Consider the following 19,249-nt stretch of genomic DNA (forward strand, 5'->3'; position numbering starts at 1 on the left):
TTTCATGTTGTTTAAGGTATTGGAAGGTTAAGATACCCGAATTGTAGAAAAGCATAGCAAATGGGTCATAAATGAGTGAATAGTGTCATGAGTGAATGGTAGTTGAATTGAATCATGAATGTTAGTGTGTTGTGAGTATGAATAAGTTATAAATGACATGTAGACCATGAGATAAGTGTGATACGTGAGAAAATACGATAGCGAACCCACAACCATAATTGTGGGAAAAATGAAGAGAAATGGTGGATCATGGTCATTGTATATGAATGATGATTGTTGATTGCTATATTGTAATTGTTGTTGTGGGTGTTGGAAGTCGATATGAAATACGGGAAAAGTAGTATAAACAAAGGAAGTTCTGCCCAATTGTCTCTAGAAATAGTAGTGCGTTCTTATAGTTCATTAACTAACGCAAATGCGAATTCTCTCTTGAAGGTAGAAACGAGATATCGAAGGAGAACAAGCAAGTTCTAGCCTAGTTAAACGTCAAAGGTATGTGAGGATAGTCCCTTCTTTCTAATGGCATGAATCCTATAGTGTAACTACTTTCTTATCCACGAGCCTATGTCTATAATTAGCTACACAATGTAATGAGTTAAAGTACAAAAAGTCTAATGATGTTATTCATCGCTTACACTCACCTTATACGCTAATTCCTTCAAGGTGAGGCAGAATGTTTGTGGTTGTTCCATAATGCAATCGGGGGATCACGACCTTACGTCACCCCGATAGAGTATAGTTGATCTTGAGCCTTATGCATGTACTATGATAAGATAAGCATACCATGATGAGCACGTTATGATGATGATGATATAACACCGCGCCTAGTTGGCCGGGCAGTCACCGCTAAGGCGGGCAGCTATATGTATACACCATGGCCAGATGGCATGGGCAGACACCACTAGTGGGCGGCATGAGATGATACCCCGGACGCGGGAGGCCTAGCCGCCGGCTAATGTTATTGATTATCACACCGATCTGATATGGACGGGCAGCTTATACATTTTGCATATATGATATGATGATGAGTATGAGTAAAATAGCATGCATGACTTATTTTCTTTATACTTCACAGTCAGATTCAGATGTTCCATATTGATATCATTCCCATTATCATTGTCTTATTTCATTGTTTATGCCTTTCATACTTAGTACAATATTCGTACTGACGTCCGTTTTCTTTGGACGCTGTGTTCATGCCCACAGGTAGACAGGGAGGAGAGCTCGATCCAGATCTGTAGTAGATGTCAGCTGAGTGGAAGCCCTCCATTGTCCCGGAGGTGCTTATGATCATTCTTTTGTGTATATATATCGCCATGTATATGTTTTTTCTTTTGGCACGACGGGGTCTTGTCCCGTCCCTATGTTCAGTACTCCAGTAGAGGCTCGTAGATACGCAGTGCGGGTTAGATGGTCTCACGAGATCACTACTGTATACATATCTATATTATTTTGATAGCCTAAGGGCACGTGTACACGAAAGTATATTTTTTTTTTTTTGTTTTCATACGAAATATGATTTTCCACCGCTATGAGTATAAAGATGATAAAAAAAACATTAAATGAGTAAAATGAGCGACAGAGCGAGCGATGCTCGGTGGTTAGCCCCGGGTACCCGTCGCGGCCCCTAGCTGGGTCGTGACATTCAGCTTCTTCGGAGTTGGTTACTCCTTGGATATGATTTCACTGCACCATGTGAGAGTTAATAGGTGCGATTAAAGTGATGTCATACCAGAAAAGATGAATTTCATATCTTGGAAGGTGATTCAGATCGGAAAGGATGCTAATGGAGCCCAGATGTTTGAAGTTAACATCAATGGAGTCGACGAGTGCCCAGCTCCGATGGTTAGTTCCGCCGGTGGATATTTCCAGCTCCGATGTCTTTTCAGCGAAGTGAAGCTAGATAGATTTTAGAGCTTAGTTTGGTCGGTTGATTTGGGGAATTAGGAATCTACTTTTTTTTTTTTGGCTTTTTGTTGTCTTTATTGTTTTTTTTTGCTTTTGTTTTCTCTTTGTACATATTCTAGCCTATTTTAATAATATATCAACCACTAAGTGATACTTAGTGGCAGTTAAATAAGAAAAAAAAAAGACTAGATTTGGGCGTGACCAAATTTTCACGCGGTTGTCGGGGATCTATTATTTAATTATAACTTAAAAATATTATTAAGATTATTAGTTTAATGTCAATTTTCCTTCTCTCTTTATTTTTATTCGAGTTTGCACTCTTTGAATGTATCCGTTACATGTGTATGCCTAAACTCCTTGAAAATTGGTGAACTTTTTCGAAGCTTTCCCGGACCCAGGGCTAGCATTCAAGGCATTAACTTGTATTTGAACGTTTTTCTTTTGTTTTCTCTTTTCTTTTACCCACTCTTTTATGCGAATACATGTGACAATAAAAACTTATCAATTTGAGCTAGAATAATTGCTCATTCATCTTCTTGCCTGGTTTAATTAAAGGCCACTCAAGAAATTAAAGATTAATCGGCTCTAGAGTCAGAGAACCATAATCCATAAGGTACCTTGATGGAGAAGTGCTAGAAAAGACAAGTACAATGTAGCAAGAAAAACTGCTTATTGGTATTAACTCAGATGATTTACAAGAAGCATTTGAAAGATCTTTTACAAGTAAATAGGCACCAATATAGTTGTACGCTAACAGTCCTTGACCATTGATGTCTTGATTATCCTACTATTTCGAGGGCTGTTGAAGTCATTCGATGAGAACATAATTTGCATCATCAATCAACTTATCACCAGCTGTTGGGGGCAAGTTTTGCCGAGAAAGATGCTTATGAACCTGCGCGTGAGTCTCAGCCTCATGTTGGAACATGTTGACCAACTCCTGCAATTCGAGTTTCCTAATTTCGACCTGTTCTTCACTGATAGGCTTTTTTAACCCGAGGTATAGCAACCCAACAGCAATTAGTACGCTGCCTAGGACGACAAGGAGGACTGAGAATAGTCCGAACGCATATGGTGTGTTCTGAGCTCCAGGGATCCCGTCCACATTGATTCCAAAAAGACCGGTGATGATTGAAAGAACAAGGCCACATCCACCAAAGACAGCCAAATTATGAGAAACTCTGAGGCTCCTATCCTGCAAATGTGCCAAAACGTTACATCAGATCTTGACAAAACTCTTAAGAAAAGGCCTTAGTGAAATGACGTTTGACCATCTGGTATAAGAATGAAGTTGAATCCTCCTAGTGTATTGAACATCAAACAAACCTGCAACCACGCACGGAGATTGCTCTGCATGACATCTTGAATAGTAAATAAGCGTCCACGAACTGCTTCTTGCTCTTCAATCATTTGCCTCGTACTCTTTCTTATTCCTTCAAGTAGAATTCTAGTTGCATTTCCTCTCAAATGCTGAACAAGTTCAAAAATAATCTCTTCCCTAGCATGAAGAGACCATTTCACTCTGATAACCTGCGTTTACACTATATGAGCAGTGTCACTCAAGAACAGACCGAGTTCTCTGACTTGAACACTCAACAAAGCATGAAAAAGACGAGGATAAATGGCCTATTGACTTTTTCAATATTGGAATTTGGAAAGCATGCTATGGTGAATAAATATTGCATTTTGAACTGATATCAATTGACGCCCAACATCAAGGTGTTACAGGATTATAATGTTAATACTTTATATGTATCAGCGAGTAGCACACTCTCAGGATAGTGATTGTCAGCTCGAGATTAAAAAGTCCTGAAAAACTTAAAATCCCGTAAATGCTACCCAAGATAAAAGCTTGAAGAGCCTAAACACAGAACTTTAACTGTCACTGATATAGAATACCACCAACCCCCAGATAGTCAATAACAGTTGCTCAGGAAATGGATTCCTCAAATTGGCACTTGTTGGATTTTAATGTTCTGATCCATAATATGATGGAAAAGGTGAAGGCAATTTTACTTCTTGAACTGGGATCTTTGTTCCAACCCCAGCACCTCATTCAAATAGGAACTTGAAAGAAGAGTAATAATTCACAGACATGATAAATAATATATTGGAGTAGCTGCAATAAAATCTGCAATGTAAACAAGTATCTTCAAATGGATATGATTGAAGGAAAAGCCGGATGGGCATTTTAGGCAACATAATCTTATGGAAGCCCATAGGATAGATAAGCAGCTTAAGTCATGTATGCTATGACTTGATACTAGTTTCACAGAAGTAAATTTTGTCCACTTCTCTCAGTAAATTCAGCTGAAGAACCCGGATTTTGTGTACTTGAGTCAATTTACTAAAATAAGTTGCTAGAAATTCTGAAAACCACAGAAATTCCTCTTTTGTGTGACGATTTCTTGATGACACGTTCCTCTTCTTATAATGAATTCTAAAGGGAATACGACAGAGCGACTAGTCCAACACTACAACAACAACAACAACAAGCCCAGTATAATCCCACCATGTGGGGTCTTGGGAGGGTAGAGTGTACGCAGACCTAACCCCCACCTTGAAAGGTAGGGCGGTTGTTTCCGAAAGACCCTCGGCTAAAGAGAAGAAAACAAGACAAAAGGTCAGATAGGGCCAAGCACATCGAAAACAATATGAAAACAAGGAATAACAAAAGCGAGAAAGTCATGGTAGAACAGTCCGGAAAGAAAGGAGCCGTAACTACTATAAATAAATAACATAACCAAAGTACAACGGCCCCACAAATAAAAGCAGCAATCAAATGCAGAAATCAAATGGCAATAAACAAATGAGCATAACTACAACTACTATGGTGGAAGGATAAGCCACCTAGCCTTCTATCCTAATCTGAGTCCTCCACAACCTCCTATCTAAGGTCATGTCCTCGGTGAGCTGAAACTGTGCCATATCCTGTCTAATCACCTCTCCCCAATACTTCTTCGGCCTCCCTTTGCCTCTCCTGGGACCGTCCATAGCCAGCCTCTCACACCTCCGCACAGGAGCATCTGTGTCTCTCCTCTTCACATGCCCAAACCATCTCATCCTCGCTTCCCGCATCTTGTCCTTCACCGATGCGACTCCCACCTTGTCTCGGATATCTTCATTTCTAATCCTATCCCTCCTAGTATGCCCACACATCCACCGCAGCATTCGCATTTCCGCGACTTTCATTTTCTGAACGTGAAATTTCTTGACTGGCCAACACTCCGCCCCGTACAATAAAGTCGGTCTAACCACCACTTTGTAGAACTTGCCTTTAAGTTTTGGTGGCACTTTCTTATCACACAGCACTCCGGAGGCGAGCCTCCATTTCATCCACTCTGCACCAATACGATGTGAAACATCGTCATCGATATCCCCATCTCCCTGTATAATAGACCTAAGATATTTGAAACTTCCTTTCTTTTGAATGGCCTGGGTACCAAGCCTTACTTCCTCGTTAGCCTCACGCGGTAGGCCACTGAACCTGCACTCCAAGTATTCTGTCTTGATCCTACTCAATTTAAATCCTTTAGACTCCAACGTCTGTCTCCAGCCCTCCAGCTTATCGTTAACTCCATTGCGAGTCTCGTCAATCAGGACTATGTCATCCGCGAACAACATACACCAAGGCACCTCACCTTGTATTTGTCGCGTCAATTCATCCATCACCACGGCGAATAGAAACGGGCTAAGAGCTGATCCCTGATGCAACCCCATCATAACAGGGAAATGCTCCGAGTCTCCTCCTACCGTCCTTACCCTGGTCTTAGCTCCATCATACATGTCCTTTATCGCCCTAATGTACACCACAGGTACACCTTTAGCCTCCAAGCATCTCCATAGGACCTCTCTTGGCACTTTGTCATAGGCCTTTTCTAGGTCAATGAATACCATGTGCAAGTCCCTCTTCCGCTCCCTATACTGCTCCACCAATCTCCTTACAATATGAATGGCTTTTGTAGTCGAGCGCCCCGGCATGAATCCAAACTGGTTCTCTGAAATAGACACACCTCTCCTCACCCTCATTTCCACCGCCCTTTCCCACACTTTCATAGTGTGACTTAGCAGCTTGATACCTCTATAGTTGTTGCAGCTTTGAATGTCTCCCTTGTTCTTGTACACAGGAATCATTGTACTCCACCTCCATTCTTCCGGCATCTTCGTTGTCTTGAGAATGACATTAAACAACCCAGTCAACCACTCCAAGCCTACCCTGCCTGCATTCTTCCAAAATTCCCCAGGGATCTCGTCAGGTCCGGTCGCTCTTCCCCTGCGCATCCTACGAACAACTTCTTTAACCTCCTCAACCTTTATACTCCTACAATATCCAAAGTCGCGACGCCTATCCGAGTGCTCCAAGTCTCCCAACACAATGTCTCTATCCCATCCTTCGTTCAAGAGTTCATGAAAGTATGACTGCCATCTCTGTCTAATGTGGGTTTCCTGTACCAACACTTGGCCATTCTCGTCCTTGATGCACTTCACTTGATCCAAGTCGCGTGCCTTCCTCTCTCTCGCCTTGGCAAGCTTAAATAGCTTTTTATCCTCACCTCTGTCCTCTAGTTCTGCATAAAGGCGTTCAAAAGCTGCCGTTTTAGCCGCCGAAACTGCCAACTTCGCCTCCTTTCTCGCCATCTTATACTTTTCCTTATTCGTCCGCTTCTCTTCATCATCCTTGCTATCTACCAACTTCACATATGCCTGCTTCTTTGCTTCTACCTTCCCTTGGACTTCTCCATTCCACCACCAATCCCCTCGGTGCCCACCACGGCGGCCTCGTGAGACCCCCAATAATAGTCCAACACTATTATTGTTAATTCATCTACAATAAGATCAAATGCTAGAGTAGGCCATATTTCTTGACTCGGAAGGAATTTTCATGATGCAAGGAAAGAAAAGCATGCTTCAAAGCTCATTATGCTATATTTCCAATAATATGCAATATGTTGTCATGATTGATACTCCCTATTTGGTTTAGAAAAGATTTGAGAAAGTTAAAATTTTAATCAAGGTGCAAAATAGACCTGTCTTGATAATCTTCTGATTTCCTGGTTGAGAATTATTACTAAGAGACTCAGATCTTCCTTGTTCCTCCTATTATAAGAAAGAAGATTTACTTATATCAGAATATGAGACATGAAAAAGAAATCACTTCCATGAAGCGAAAATATGAAATGAATTCCTGTACCTGTTAACGAACTTCAATTCCACTTCATCTGCTGCACCAAATACCAATTTCCGAAACAATCTTCACATGCATTAGCACAAACAAGGATTAGATTTAGGATAAGTCACTCTATGGTGTCAAGGATTTTCTTCATTTTGCTGGTTAGAACCCTTATAGAGCAGTTAATCATCCAAAATTCTGGAAAACTTGCATTTAAAGACCCTTCCATTAGTTCTCTGTCAAATAAACAAGTTTTACCTGTAGTTTGCTAAAATTATTGGGAGAAGACTGAACACACACTTAAATACCCACCAAAAATGACATGACTGCTCTGCCGTCGCACTTCCACTACAACAACACCATCGCCTTTTTCCCCTACAGGAATATAATACCACAAAGTGACGAAGATCACTGTAACATATCACTTTGACCTCCCCCCACACCCTCAGAGAAAGTTGGGTTTTTTTCATTTTTGGCCCATCGGCCGAAATTAGTTACGGATGCTAGCCAAAATATGCAAAACATATACACTGTTTATGTATATTATATGTATATATGTATACAATATGTATATTTATACTTAAATATATAAAACCTATACATTTGCTGGCTATTCTGTAATTATCTCAAAAACGTTTCACTGACTGAACACTTCACTTCCTATGAGAGTATGACGAGTATGCGTGAAGCAAACAACAAGGATAGATCCATCCATATTGATCGAAATACAGTTTCTAGTGTCCTCAGGCTGACACAACGCAAACGAAATGTACCTTTTGGCAGAGTCCGATGAACTGGAGCAAACTTCCCAGCGGAATATTTGCAGTTATGACAATGGTGAAATCAGGTGGTCTTACAGGGTTGTCACATTGTGATGCTGTTCAAGTGAAGGTTGTGGAAATTGGACCGCTTATGTCAGGGGCAAGAGAGAAAGAGGTGGCTACTAGGCATAAGAAGTTCCTCTTCTCTTTGGAATAGCGAGTGAGGACGAAGACGGAAAGTGAACTGAACATGAACTTTTAAAGTTTTAACCCAGCATAAGTGAGTATAGAAATGTCAAGTTAGCTGAAATCAAGTATATCTACTGAACCTTCAGAGAAGGAGTATGTTGAAGTGTGTGACAATCTCATCTAAAAACTTAAGCTATTAGAGAGAACACTCATTTATATACCTAATTATATATTCAACAGAGTGCAACCACGCAAATGCTAGTTTCATGAGCCTGAAGATGCTAACTGCATTTTGAAACACTATATAGCGACAAAAACCTAGCAATTACTTCTCATATTAGAGTTAACAACTTCTCGTTTGACCTTACTTGAATGAAAAGTTTCTCATTATAGCACACAATTTGGCAGCTGCATATAATGGTAATTCTAGTCTCATAATTTATTACTCCCTCTGTCCCAATTTATAGTCACAATTCAGATTTCGAGAGACTAACTTCTTAATTTTGAATGTGGACATAGAATCTTTAAGTTTTTTAAAATAAAATTTACATACTCATCTAACTCTCAAAATCTAAACACCACCACATAAATTGTGACGAAGGGAGTAGAAAATAACAAAATTTGTAAGGTGAATCTTGCACCATCAAATTTCAAGGTTTTCCGAAGCCATACCCTCAAGTTGAATTTCTCAAACAGACACCTTCCACACACTCATTTCTACAATAATACAAACTAAAGAACATCATAGAATAGGGATTAGTTCTTCAACTGGAAGTGCCGCAAGTGACTTGCATACTTGATACGTTAACAATTTGATGAGTCTCTTCTTACACAAGACTATTTTGAAATTGGTCGCTGGGACATTACAGAAAGTTGTCCGTAGAAGTTATTCTTCAAATTTTTGCTGCTACAACTAGTTCTATAAGACCACAAGGTTCAACTATTTCTCATGAGAGAGCAGTTTTCTTACCTGTCATCCCACCTAGCAAGGCGGTTAGCTAAATGCGCAATGACTTCATGTACTGTCCTTGGTGCATTATAGCCACCGGTAAGAAGTTGTTCCTATGATGAAGAAAGCAACAGATTATAAGAAGCCAAAAATGTTAAGAGTCAGATCCAAATACTTCTGCAACCACAAACTAGAAGAGTCAAGTTAAAGCGCAGCCCGGTGCACAAAGATAAAGGTTCGATTCAGTTGAAATGAGAAAAATGTACGATTGAATAAGCAAAAATGACCAGATGCACCAACATATGAGGTCGTGACCAAGGGAAATTTTTAGCATCCATAGAAAGGACAACCTGAACTTCTGTGATACCCAAAACATTGAGGTTGGTTGCTGATCCTTTCACGTGCAAAACCGTTATTAAAAAGTTCTGTGCTTGCCAAGAACGAATTACAATGGGGATGTCATCTTCATTAATATATGGATCACCAGCAGATTGCCCCAACAGCTCAAATAATAGCCCTCCAGCCACTCTTACTGGGACCTAATAAAATTCAACTTGTGTTAAAATGACAGAATGATTTCATCTCTGAAAGCAGAAAGAAGCAATCCCTTACATTTTAGCTTTTTTATATTATTATATGAAGTTGTATCTGATACAAATAAGATTATTATCTCTTTACGTCCTCAATTCACAATGACAAGAAGAAAAGGCATGAAGCAGAAAAGAAATTTTGAATTCTATTAGGGATATTACTTATCGAAATCCAATAGTTAAAACTAACACTGTTGAATTAATCTAATTGGATAGGAATGCCACGGACAGTTAGTTAATAAAATAATATCCAAAATGATTAAAAAAATATATGTTAACTCAATCACTAATTACAATAGTCACCACTGAAGCAGGCGGTTGAGATAATCCATATGTAATACTACCTCCATCCCAATTTATGTGATACTCTTTCCCTTTTAGTCAGTCTCAAAAAGAATGAAACCTTTCAATATTTAGTAACAATTTAACTTTAAACTTCTAATTTTACCCTTAGTGAGATGATTTATAGCCACACAAATATCTATGGCTTGTTTTAGACAACAGGTTTCAAAAGTCTTTCTTTACTTTTTAAACTTCCCAGTCAAACACCTTCACATAAATTGGGACGAAGGGAGTAGTAAGTTTTCAATCTCAAGGATGAAATGAAGATGCAAACAATACACCTATCAAAGTACAAAATCATTCACCTTTACTAGTGGTTCAAAGATTATCTCTCTCTTTTTTTTTTTTTTATAAGTAAATATTAAAAAAGTACCAAGTTGGTACAAAAAAAAGTACAGCACCTAGCAGCAAACTCTTTAAATCCATACTACATATTTTCTCCTAGCAAGTACAAAAAGTCCAAATACTTCTCCATCCTATCTATAGTACTGCTATAACACCAAAAGTGCAGATGTTAAATGCATTTGCTTTGTACTCTAGATATCTGTAACTTCTTCCCATCAAAGCATGCTTTGTTTCTCTCCAGCCATATGCAATTGCTTTAAGCTCTTTTTAACCTCCTGAGATTGCCACACTTCCAACAAGCTACTAATTTTCTCTGGTAACACCAAATATATGCCCGTTATGTTAAAGAGAAGTTCCCAACATTTTTGAAAATCTCCAATGCCAAAAATGATGTTCAACTGTTTCCTCCTCTGAATTGCAGAAATAGCATCTACTACACAAGGAAAAACCTCTCGTTTGTAACTTGTGCTGTGTTTGGCAAGCATCCCTAGCTGCTAACCAACCAAAAAAAGCTGCTTTCACAGGTGCTTTGGTTTTCCAAATCATCTTCCATGGCCAGTTAGGAATTCCCGGACTAAACTGTTGCAACAACATTTTGTAGCAGTTATCGACTGAGAATACCTTATCCCGAGTATTGACCCAACCTAGCCTGTCTGCTCTGTCTTGTTCTATTGAGCATGAGTTCAGTTGTTGAAGTAGTAGGCAAAAACTGTCTATTTCCAATCATTTAGATTTCTTCTAAAACTAACACTCCATCAAGTTACTGAATTAAATTCTTAACCCTCTTTATTCAAAGCACAGTTGAACAAGTTTGGAAACCTGCTCTTGAAGCTCTCATTTCCACACGATGTGTCCATCTAAAATATAATCCTCCAACCATTTCGCACTTCCAATCTAGTGAACTGTAGAAATTCATCCCACCAACCACTAATCATCTTCCAGATTCCCCACAACTTTTCAACTGTGAAAGATTTTGTTTCCACCCTGCCTTTGCACCATATATAGCATCCAAAACTTGCTGCTAAATCTCATCACTTTCCTTACTATATCTCCAAAGCCATTAAAAAAGTAACTCTTATTATTCATTTTCAGATTCCTTACCCCAGTCCACCATCCTTCTTCTCTATAATAACCATTTGCGACTTGATAAGATGAGTCTTTTTTCTGTTTGAGCTTCCATCCCACAGAAAGTTTCTCCTTATAGAGTCTAATTTCCTTTCAACTGTTGTAGGCGTACTGATACATAGTGTATGTAGGAATCCCATCCAAGACACTGTTAATAAGGTGATCCTGCCCCAAAAAGATAGGTATTCTTTTTTCAACTTTTATACCATAGATAACATTATGATTGCCTTGGGATATAAAATTGGTGCCAGAACTCATACACATTAAGGAAGCACTGGCCTATCCATCTCAACCACATATGATCAAATATCTTGGGGACATCATGATTCTCTATAAGCAGAATTCATGACAGGAGTATTGTTGATTCATAGACCAATTTTCGTAGCCACCAAGTGAAATATGTTAAGACAATCAAATTACTGACTATCTGTAATAGCAACAAAAATGTATCATGGGTAGAAACTTTTGCACTTTTTATCACGCTCTTATAACTAAATGCCAAGCTACTAAATACAAAATTGCCAGGTAGCAAATTTGTATGTTACAAATAGTTATCATGTCTCCCATGTTGGTTTCCAAGAGGAAGACCTCTATGTGTCATACACAAAGCATGAATATATATGTAAACATATTGTCACATGTTAAGCAACAAATAAACTACTAAATGTCAAACTTGTCAAGATCAACAAAAATAAATCACAGTAAGCCAGCAGATTACCTCATATAAGAGGTGTTTCATCTTTTCACTTATTAGCCGACCTTCATCTCTTAAAGCAACACTAATTGCGGGATGTAACCACGGGGCATTACTGAGCCATGCATCTACAGAAGGATGGCCAGCAGTCACATGGCACCACCAAATAGGTCCAGCTGGACGCTCCCAGTAGGGAGCGGCTAAATCCGCAACAGTGAGATCATCTTCATAATCCGTGAGATCAAACTGCTGGGTGGACCATCCAACATCTGCTTGAACAGTTTGGACGAGTTCAGAGATCCTAGCCCAGCCAATAGGAATCCAATGGCTCCCTCCAATTCTTTCCAGATGCTGTTGGGAAGAGCTTTGGTTATCCATCTTGCCATCCGTCGGACAAATCTCCTGTGCTGTCGTATCCGGCAAACTGTCCCCGTTGGTTCCTTGAGAAGGAGCCTCAGCCACTTTATAAGCACGCACTGGCCTTTTAACTATTTCATTATCTATTTCATTAGGTGGTAAATCTTTGGTAACAGATTTTGGTCCAAGTTTTTTGTGCCCTCTAACAAACTCAAAAGCACAAATAAGTCCATCAGTCCACAGCTCACTCCCTGGCATGACATCCTTATGGTAGTGCTCAGGCTTCCTAGGCCTATTGCCTTGTGAAGTGTGGCCCTCACTCATGCTACCCTTATTTTAAACAGAAGCAAAAATTACAAAGTCCAGTGATGTCTTCTCAGCGTAAGTGAGTGGCAAACAAGAACCAAATGTCCCAATATTAAGCGAATAGAAAGCCTTGTGAATTAGCCATTATCATATTATTAGGATGTTCCTCGAGCCATGCCTGTGAAACAAGGGTCATGAGTTTATCTAAGAGGACAAGAAGCTTGAGATTAACTACACTTAAGCACAATTTTTGCAAATACTTTTGCCTATGTCATCCAGCAATTGGAACATGAGAAGTCCATGCACCATATATCAACACAAGAATACAGAAACATTCCAAATAATAGTTAAATTAGAAGAAGAAACAAGGTATGAGGAAAGGAAAATATGCATAATGATACTAAAGGGTACTAACCATAATCAGTTTTCGCCCCACAAGCTCCTCCATATATATAGTAGTATACAAAGTTTTTAAGTAACAATGGGAAGTTCAAAATTTGAAACAAACCCAAGCTTCAATTGCTTATTTACAAAAGATAACTTTGTCCATCATTTAACAAACAAGAAATCCCGATTACCAGTTTACCAAAGCAAAGAATACGGACTATCTATACAAGTCTCGTAAAGCTGTCCCAAAGAAGACAGAGACAGGGAAAGATGTCCCATATTGTCTTTGATCAAATGTTTCTAACAATAATTATTGAAGTGCTCTGTGAATTAGTCCAAAATAAGTAGAACCAAAAATATTACATAAATAGCCAAATTTTGCTAACTTTCGAGGATTATAGACAATTGCGTAATTTGCAATGAATTATACACTGTATTTGGATATAACTTGAGTGGAGAGGAAAGCATAAGGGACCAACAAAACCCAAAGAGAAGAAAAGTAGTAGTAATTGCTTACAGATCTTTGGAACTATGGAAAGGGGATGCATTCCAGAGGACACCCATTAGCAGTAAAGTAAGATTATAATAGTAATTACTTCATTTCTTCTCCACAATCAAAATGATGAAATGGCTTATGGTAATCTCATACTACTAAAAATTTTCTTTTCAAAATTGGCTCAAGTATAAAATAGTCAAAATGGTCTTTAATGTATAACGGTAGGACTATTGTAGTCCTTGATATATATACCACTCTAAATTTGTGACGAAATTATCAAATACTTCCTTCCATTCAAAAAAATTGTTTGTTTGCACACCCCAAGAAAATAATAACTTTTTTCTCCTAGAGAAATATAGAACATTTGACTAAATTATCTCTGATTAAAAAAATATTAAAATTTGATCACTTAACACTTAATAAGGATAAATATGAAAAAATAAGATCAATTCTTTTTTGTTTTTGGTAAGTAGGCACTCCTTTTAAATCAAGAAAAATGGCTAATTTTGAATCGGAGGCAGTACATATTTAAATTATGTGGGATCCTATTACATCCTATATTTATTTTTCTAGTATTATTTACTCCCCTCACTAATGATCTATTAAAAAATAAGAAAAAATAGCATGTGCTTACACACATCTATACAAGACCAAGAAAGAGGGGTTTGAGGTTATTACATCACTTTTGGCTACTGAGTCTCGAATTTGGGCGAATCAAAAGAGGGATTACACCGCCAAGGTAGGTAAAGTGATTTCAACTTATTTTTGAATAATTATTTCCATTACCATTGATTTTAATGGCTACATAATGGATTTTTTGAGTTAGAATTTGGGGAGTTTTGCCCTAGGTTTAAGAGGGTGAAAATTAGGGATTTCGGAATCGAATTGAGCTTGGAATTGAACTCTAATTATATATTTGAACTTGCGGGGTTATGCGTAACATGAAAATGTAATCAATTTCGGTTTTGATCCTGGGACTTGAATTGACTTGTTGGTTGACTTTGACTTCGATCTAGAGGGTGTTTGGATTGGCTTTTCAAAAGTTTTTTTTTAATTACATAGGGGTAGGGAAAGGAGAAATGGGGAAGAGAATTACAACGTGGGGATTCGAACCCTTATCAACAAGGTAAAAATTTAGGTAGTCAACCAACTGAGCTACTGGATCCCTACGATTGACTTTTTAAAAGTAGATTATAAGTTAAAAGCTATAATCCATAAGTTGGGAATACCCACCTTTTAATTTTTGGCTTATTTTTGTACTTTTCTTACCTAAAGATAAGTGCTTTTAAGTACTTTTTATCTTTGTCAAACAGTACAAAAACTAGAAAAGAGCTTAAAAGCCAATAATCACTTAAAATAAGTCAATCCAAACACCCTACTAGTCTAATATCTCAATATTGGTGCCATAGGACTCATTTAATCCCGTAGAGTATTTTTATTTTAATAGACCGAGCATATTTGGAGACTACAAGGAAGAGAAAGGCAATTCAGGGATGCTAAAGTGCTTCAGATCGAGGTAAGTTAAGATTTTGACCTCGATGATAAACTTTCTTCCAAATTGACTTAATTCTGATATACTATGTACATGGCGTAACGCATAAATGACGTGACAAGCGCTTATGCTTACATCGAAGGTTATATGTTGGGTTATATGATATACCATGACTACTTTTCCATGTGTTTTTCTGGTTGCATGGCTAATTGAGCATACTCCCATGCAAGAAATAATGTTATGGGCATCATATACATACTAGTCTAACATCATGAGACTTACATGTATGTCGGATTACACAGTTTGAACTATTTAGTCAAGCATTGTACATATGTCTTATTGCTTGCATATATATATATATATATATATATATATAGAACTATTTAGTCAAGCATTGTACATATGTCTTATTGCTTATATATATATATATATATATATATATATATATATATATATATATATATATATATATATATGATATACCATGCCTACTTTTCCATGTGTTTTTCTTGTTGCATGACTAATTGAGCATACTCCCATGCAAGAAATAATGTTACGGGCATCATATACATACTAGTCTAACATCATGAGAAGTGCATGTATGTCGGATTACACGGTTTGAACTATTTAGTCATGCATTGTACATATGTCTTATTGTGAGGACTACAAAATTCCCCACATTTGCTCTTATATATAATAGTAATATATATGAACCTATGTTTCAATTTATGTGAACCTATTTCCTTATTAATCCATGTAAAAAAGAATGACTTCTTTCTATATATATATATATATATATATGAACCTATGTTTCAATTTATGTGAACCTATTTCCTTATTAATCCATGTCAAAAAGAATGACTTCTTTCTATATTTAGAAACACTTTACCTTTATGCAATGATTTATAGCCACACAAAATATATGTGACTCATTTAGGACCACAAGTTTAAAAGTCTTCTCTTCTTTCTTAAACTCCGTGCCTAGTCAAATGGGTTCACATAAATTAAAACGGAGGGAGTAGTATGATAAGGACTTTAACTCATGCTAATATGCATCATTTAAATTCTAATTCCAACAATCCTATTTGTTTATGGACATCAACAATCAACCAACGACTTCGGTAGATTAAACTTTTGATTTTTCTTACTTTTTCAATTTGAAGAATTGTATTCCCAATTTATTTTGGTATGAATCAATTATTACTATTATATATAAGAGCAAATGTGGGGGCTTTTGTAGTCCTCACAATAATTTTCCAATTTTTTTAAAACTTTTTAATTAATTACTTTTAGGTCCTAATTTTATTTATTTAAAATGTCGATGGAGAAGTAATCGGAGTTAGTATCATGAAAGTATTGGCAGCTGATGGTTTGGGCTTTGCTGTACCAATTGACTCTGTTATCAAGATTATAGACAACTTCAAGAAAAGGGGGTATGTATTAGAACACTATAGCTCTATTGAAAAAATCCAAATGCAAACACAGAGTCTCTGTCACTGTATTGAGCGGACATTTGCAGATTTCTTTAGCATGTCTACCATAATAATTAGACATCTCTTTCCTTACTCATGCATGCCTTTCATTCTTTTTTTATCTCTATCGCCTTTCAAGGACACTCTTCTTGTCTCACAAACATATACTAATTGGATAAGAACCCATAAGTTCTGTTTCCTTTTAATCATTCTTCTTGCGTGGTCATTTAAGAAATATTCCTTCTTTTTCTAATATCAGTGGTCTTTGAGACTTCCTTATTGGATTGATTTAGAGACTTTTCTTTAAAACATTTTAGTAGTGGATTTTGATCTTACACAGGAGAGTTATTCGACCTTGGTTGGGTTTGAAAATGCTCGATCTAAACGATATAGTTGTTGCACAGCTTCAGGAAAGAGATCCATCTTTTCCAAAAGTCAACAAGGGAGTTCTTGTATCAATGGTATGATATCTTGTGTTTTTCCACTTCTTCTCTTATTTATATGACTGTCAACGTACATAAATAATAGAAATCACACGCAAATTTTAACAAGGTCTTGAAGCAAAAGGATCACTATCTTTAATTTATTTTTTCTGTTAATGAAGACTCTGAAGCGAAGGGAGGTGGTCCCGAGCATAGCATCAGGTGACCAAGTATGCGATCCTATCTGTGCAGATTTCCCAACAGCACCAATAAAAAGTAAAATACAAATAAGAGTTATGGCATTCAATCTCATCTGGTTTGAAATGGCAAATATCGATGCTGCCACGGGCTATGTGGGGACAACTTGTAGTTTAGCATAGTTGGATCTGGGCAGCTGGCAACATGACAGCTTTGTTGCTTCGCCAACTTTGTAGATTGTTCTTTTCTGGTGCAGGAGTAGGTTCACTTTTACAGATCCTTAGGCCAGATATTATGTGCACTACACCTGTGCAAGGGCAACTCTGGTAGTTGTCACAACCCTTTGTAACCCTGTTTATAAAAGGTTAAAGACTTTCCATTTAAAGTGACGGTTTCGAATAGAAGATTATTTATTTGACGGAGTCGCCACGAATTGAGTTTTGGTATTCCAAGTCACTTGAATCCCTAATTAGAAGGATAGTTTGACTCCTTAAATTATGGTCCGCATATTAGAAATCCAGGTAAGGAATTATGTTGATCGGAGAAGTTGTTAAGCACCCCTCTAGTCCCGGGGTTGTTTGCGTGGTTTTTTAGGTGAACTTCCAGTGGGTTTGGTCGGGCTCCATGGTGTTTAAGGTGGCTCAAAGAGGAGGGAGTTCGCTGGTGGTGGTGCTCGAGGATCTCTGTATTTGAGATGATGAAATCTGTGGGTTTGCCGGTGAAGCTGCCGGCATTGTGAGATCTGCTGCTGCTTTTATCAGTTTCTAGGTTTTTTTTCTAGTCTAGGTTTAGGTTTTTTTCATATTGTTTTTGATATGCTTGTCCCTATCTGACCTTTTGCCTTGTTTTCCTCTCTTGAGCCGAGGGTCTTTCGGAAACAGCCGCCCTACCTTTCAAGGTGGGGGTTAGGTCTGCGTACACTCTACCCTCCCCAGACCCCACATTGTGGGATTCTACTGGGCTTGTTGTTGTTGTTGTTGTTGTTGTTGTTGTTGTAAGTCAATTTTTTTATTTTTTGTTTTTAAGGTCTACTTTTTAAAAGCTATCGAACCTGGGGACTTTTGTAGTCCTCACAATAATTTCCAAAAATTTTTAAAACTTTTTAATTAATTACTTTTAGGTCCTAATCTTATTTATTTAAGTCAATTTTTTTGTTTGTTTTTAAGGTCTACTTTTGAAAAGCGATTGAACCTCCTACCTCATTTTTCATGTTCTTTGGTTTTTTGGTTGGTGCTCGATATCCGCATTTGAGCCCAATTAATCTAGATAATTCGCACTATATCGCACCTATTCGGGGGGAGCGCTTCCTCCAAAGATTTTTTTCATATCCATGTTCGAACCCCTAATCCCTAATTAAGAGAGGAGCAGCTCCATCCGCTGCACAAGTTAAATTATGTATTTGTCTTAAAAGTTCATTAACTATGTATAGATTATTTATTTATAACTAAATAACTTCAGAAAATTAGGATACATAAGTTATAAATGTCAAATTCTGCCTCCACATTTGATTTGAAGTAAATAATTTCATCAAAATGGAAGTTAAAATATTAAAGGAGTGGAATGAAAATTTTGCTTTCATATAACTACCCATTTGTGGGACTACAATGGGTATATGGTTGTTGTTATTGTACACTTGTACTAACACAAATTATATTTCTTTAGTTAAAATATCTACTTTTATATCTTGAATTTGGGTCCGGACTTAGCACGGACCTCACACAACTAGTATGAATTATATCCCTTTAGAATTATTAAAAAATCATGAAATTATTTGACATTCTGTATCCTACTTAAAGTTGAAGTTCGTACTAAAGTCATTCCTACTTTAACAAAAACACTCTAAACCATCAATACTACATATAAAATGCTTGTGAGGTCATGGATTTTGAGAACGGAAAAGGTCCAAAAATACCCCTCAACTATTGAAAAAGGCTCATAAATACCCTTCTTCCACCTTTTGGTCTAAAAATACCCTTCCATCCACCTTTTAGGTCTAAAAATACCCTTAAGGTTTGTTTTTGGCTCAAATATACCCCTCAAACTAAC

General features: G+C 37.5%; 2 protein-coding genes across 7 annotated transcripts; one reads left to right on the forward strand and one right to left on the reverse strand.

Annotated features, from left to right (window-relative positions):
• Window positions 1-2,561: 2,561 nt before the first annotated feature.
• Window positions 2,562-14,511, reverse strand: LOC132624897 (uncharacterized). 3 transcript variants are annotated; one of them, XM_060339639.1, is made up of 8 exons: window positions 14,298-14,511; window positions 12,098-12,914; window positions 9,328-9,516; window positions 8,999-9,090; window positions 7,100-7,159; window positions 6,936-7,005; window positions 3,235-3,438; window positions 2,562-3,103 (listed from the first exon to the last, which is right to left on the reverse strand). In XM_060339639.1, exons 2-8 carry the CDS (start codon window positions 12,752-12,754, stop codon window positions 2,717-2,719), a joined length of 1,659 nt encoding a protein of 552 aa, XP_060195622.1. In that variant the 5' UTR covers window positions 12,755-12,914; window positions 14,298-14,511; the 3' UTR covers window positions 2,562-2,716. The 3 variants fall into 3 exon arrangements, with proteins under 3 accessions (XP_060195622.1, XP_060195620.1, XP_060195623.1); XM_060339637.1 differs by lacking the exon at window positions 14,298-14,511 and adding an exon at window positions 13,641-14,170; XM_060339640.1 differs by lacking the exon at window positions 14,298-14,511 and adding an exon at window positions 13,152-13,597.
• Window positions 14,218-17,588, forward strand: LOC132624898 (putative protease Do-like 14). Of its 4 annotated transcripts, none has more exons than XM_060339641.1 (5): window positions 14,218-14,358; window positions 15,067-15,135; window positions 16,442-16,544; window positions 16,924-17,044; window positions 17,188-17,588. In XM_060339641.1, exons 3-5 carry the CDS (start codon window positions 16,459-16,461, stop codon window positions 17,383-17,385), a joined length of 405 nt encoding a protein of 134 aa, XP_060195624.1. In that variant the 5' UTR covers window positions 14,218-14,358; window positions 15,067-15,135; window positions 16,442-16,458; the 3' UTR covers window positions 17,386-17,588. The 4 variants fall into 4 exon arrangements, with proteins under 4 accessions (XP_060195624.1, XP_060195626.1, XP_060195625.1 ...); XM_060339642.1 differs by having other exon boundaries at window positions 14,225-14,362; XM_060339643.1 differs by lacking the exon at window positions 16,442-16,544.
• Window positions 17,589-19,249: the final 1,661 nt, after the last annotated feature.

This window comes from Lycium barbarum, chromosome 12 (assembly GCF_019175385.1).
Source record: "Lycium barbarum isolate Lr01 chromosome 12, ASM1917538v2, whole genome shotgun sequence".
NCBI lineage: Eukaryota > Viridiplantae > Streptophyta > Magnoliopsida > Solanales > Solanaceae > Lycium > Lycium barbarum.

Excerpts from the sequence above, each read along its gene's own strand:
- LOC132624898 (XM_060339641.1), top strand. The coding sequence starts at position 16,459 with ATGAAAGTATTGGCAGCTGATGGTTTGGGCTTTGCTGTACCAATTGAC. Across the intron at positions 16,545-16,923 it reads GACAACTTCAAGAAAAGGGG|GAGAGTTATTCGACCTTGGT; the intron begins GTATGTATTAGA and ends GATCTTACACAG. Across the intron at positions 17,045-17,187 it reads AGGGAGTTCTTGTATCAATG|ACTCTGAAGCGAAGGGAGGT; the intron begins GTATGATATCTT and ends CTGTTAATGAAG.
- LOC132624897 (XM_060339639.1), bottom strand. The coding sequence starts at position 12,754 with ATGAGTGAGGGCCACACTTCACAAGGCAATAGGCCTAGGAAGCCTGAG. Across the intron at positions 7,160-8,998 it reads CTTGCTAGGTGGGATGACAG|ATTGTTTCGGAAATTGGTAT; the intron begins GTAAGAAAACTG and ends ATGCATGTGAAG. Across the intron at positions 3,439-6,935 it reads TCAGAAGATTATCAAGACAG|GTTATCAGAGTGAAATGGTC; the intron begins GTCTATTTTGCA and ends GTGTAAACGCAG.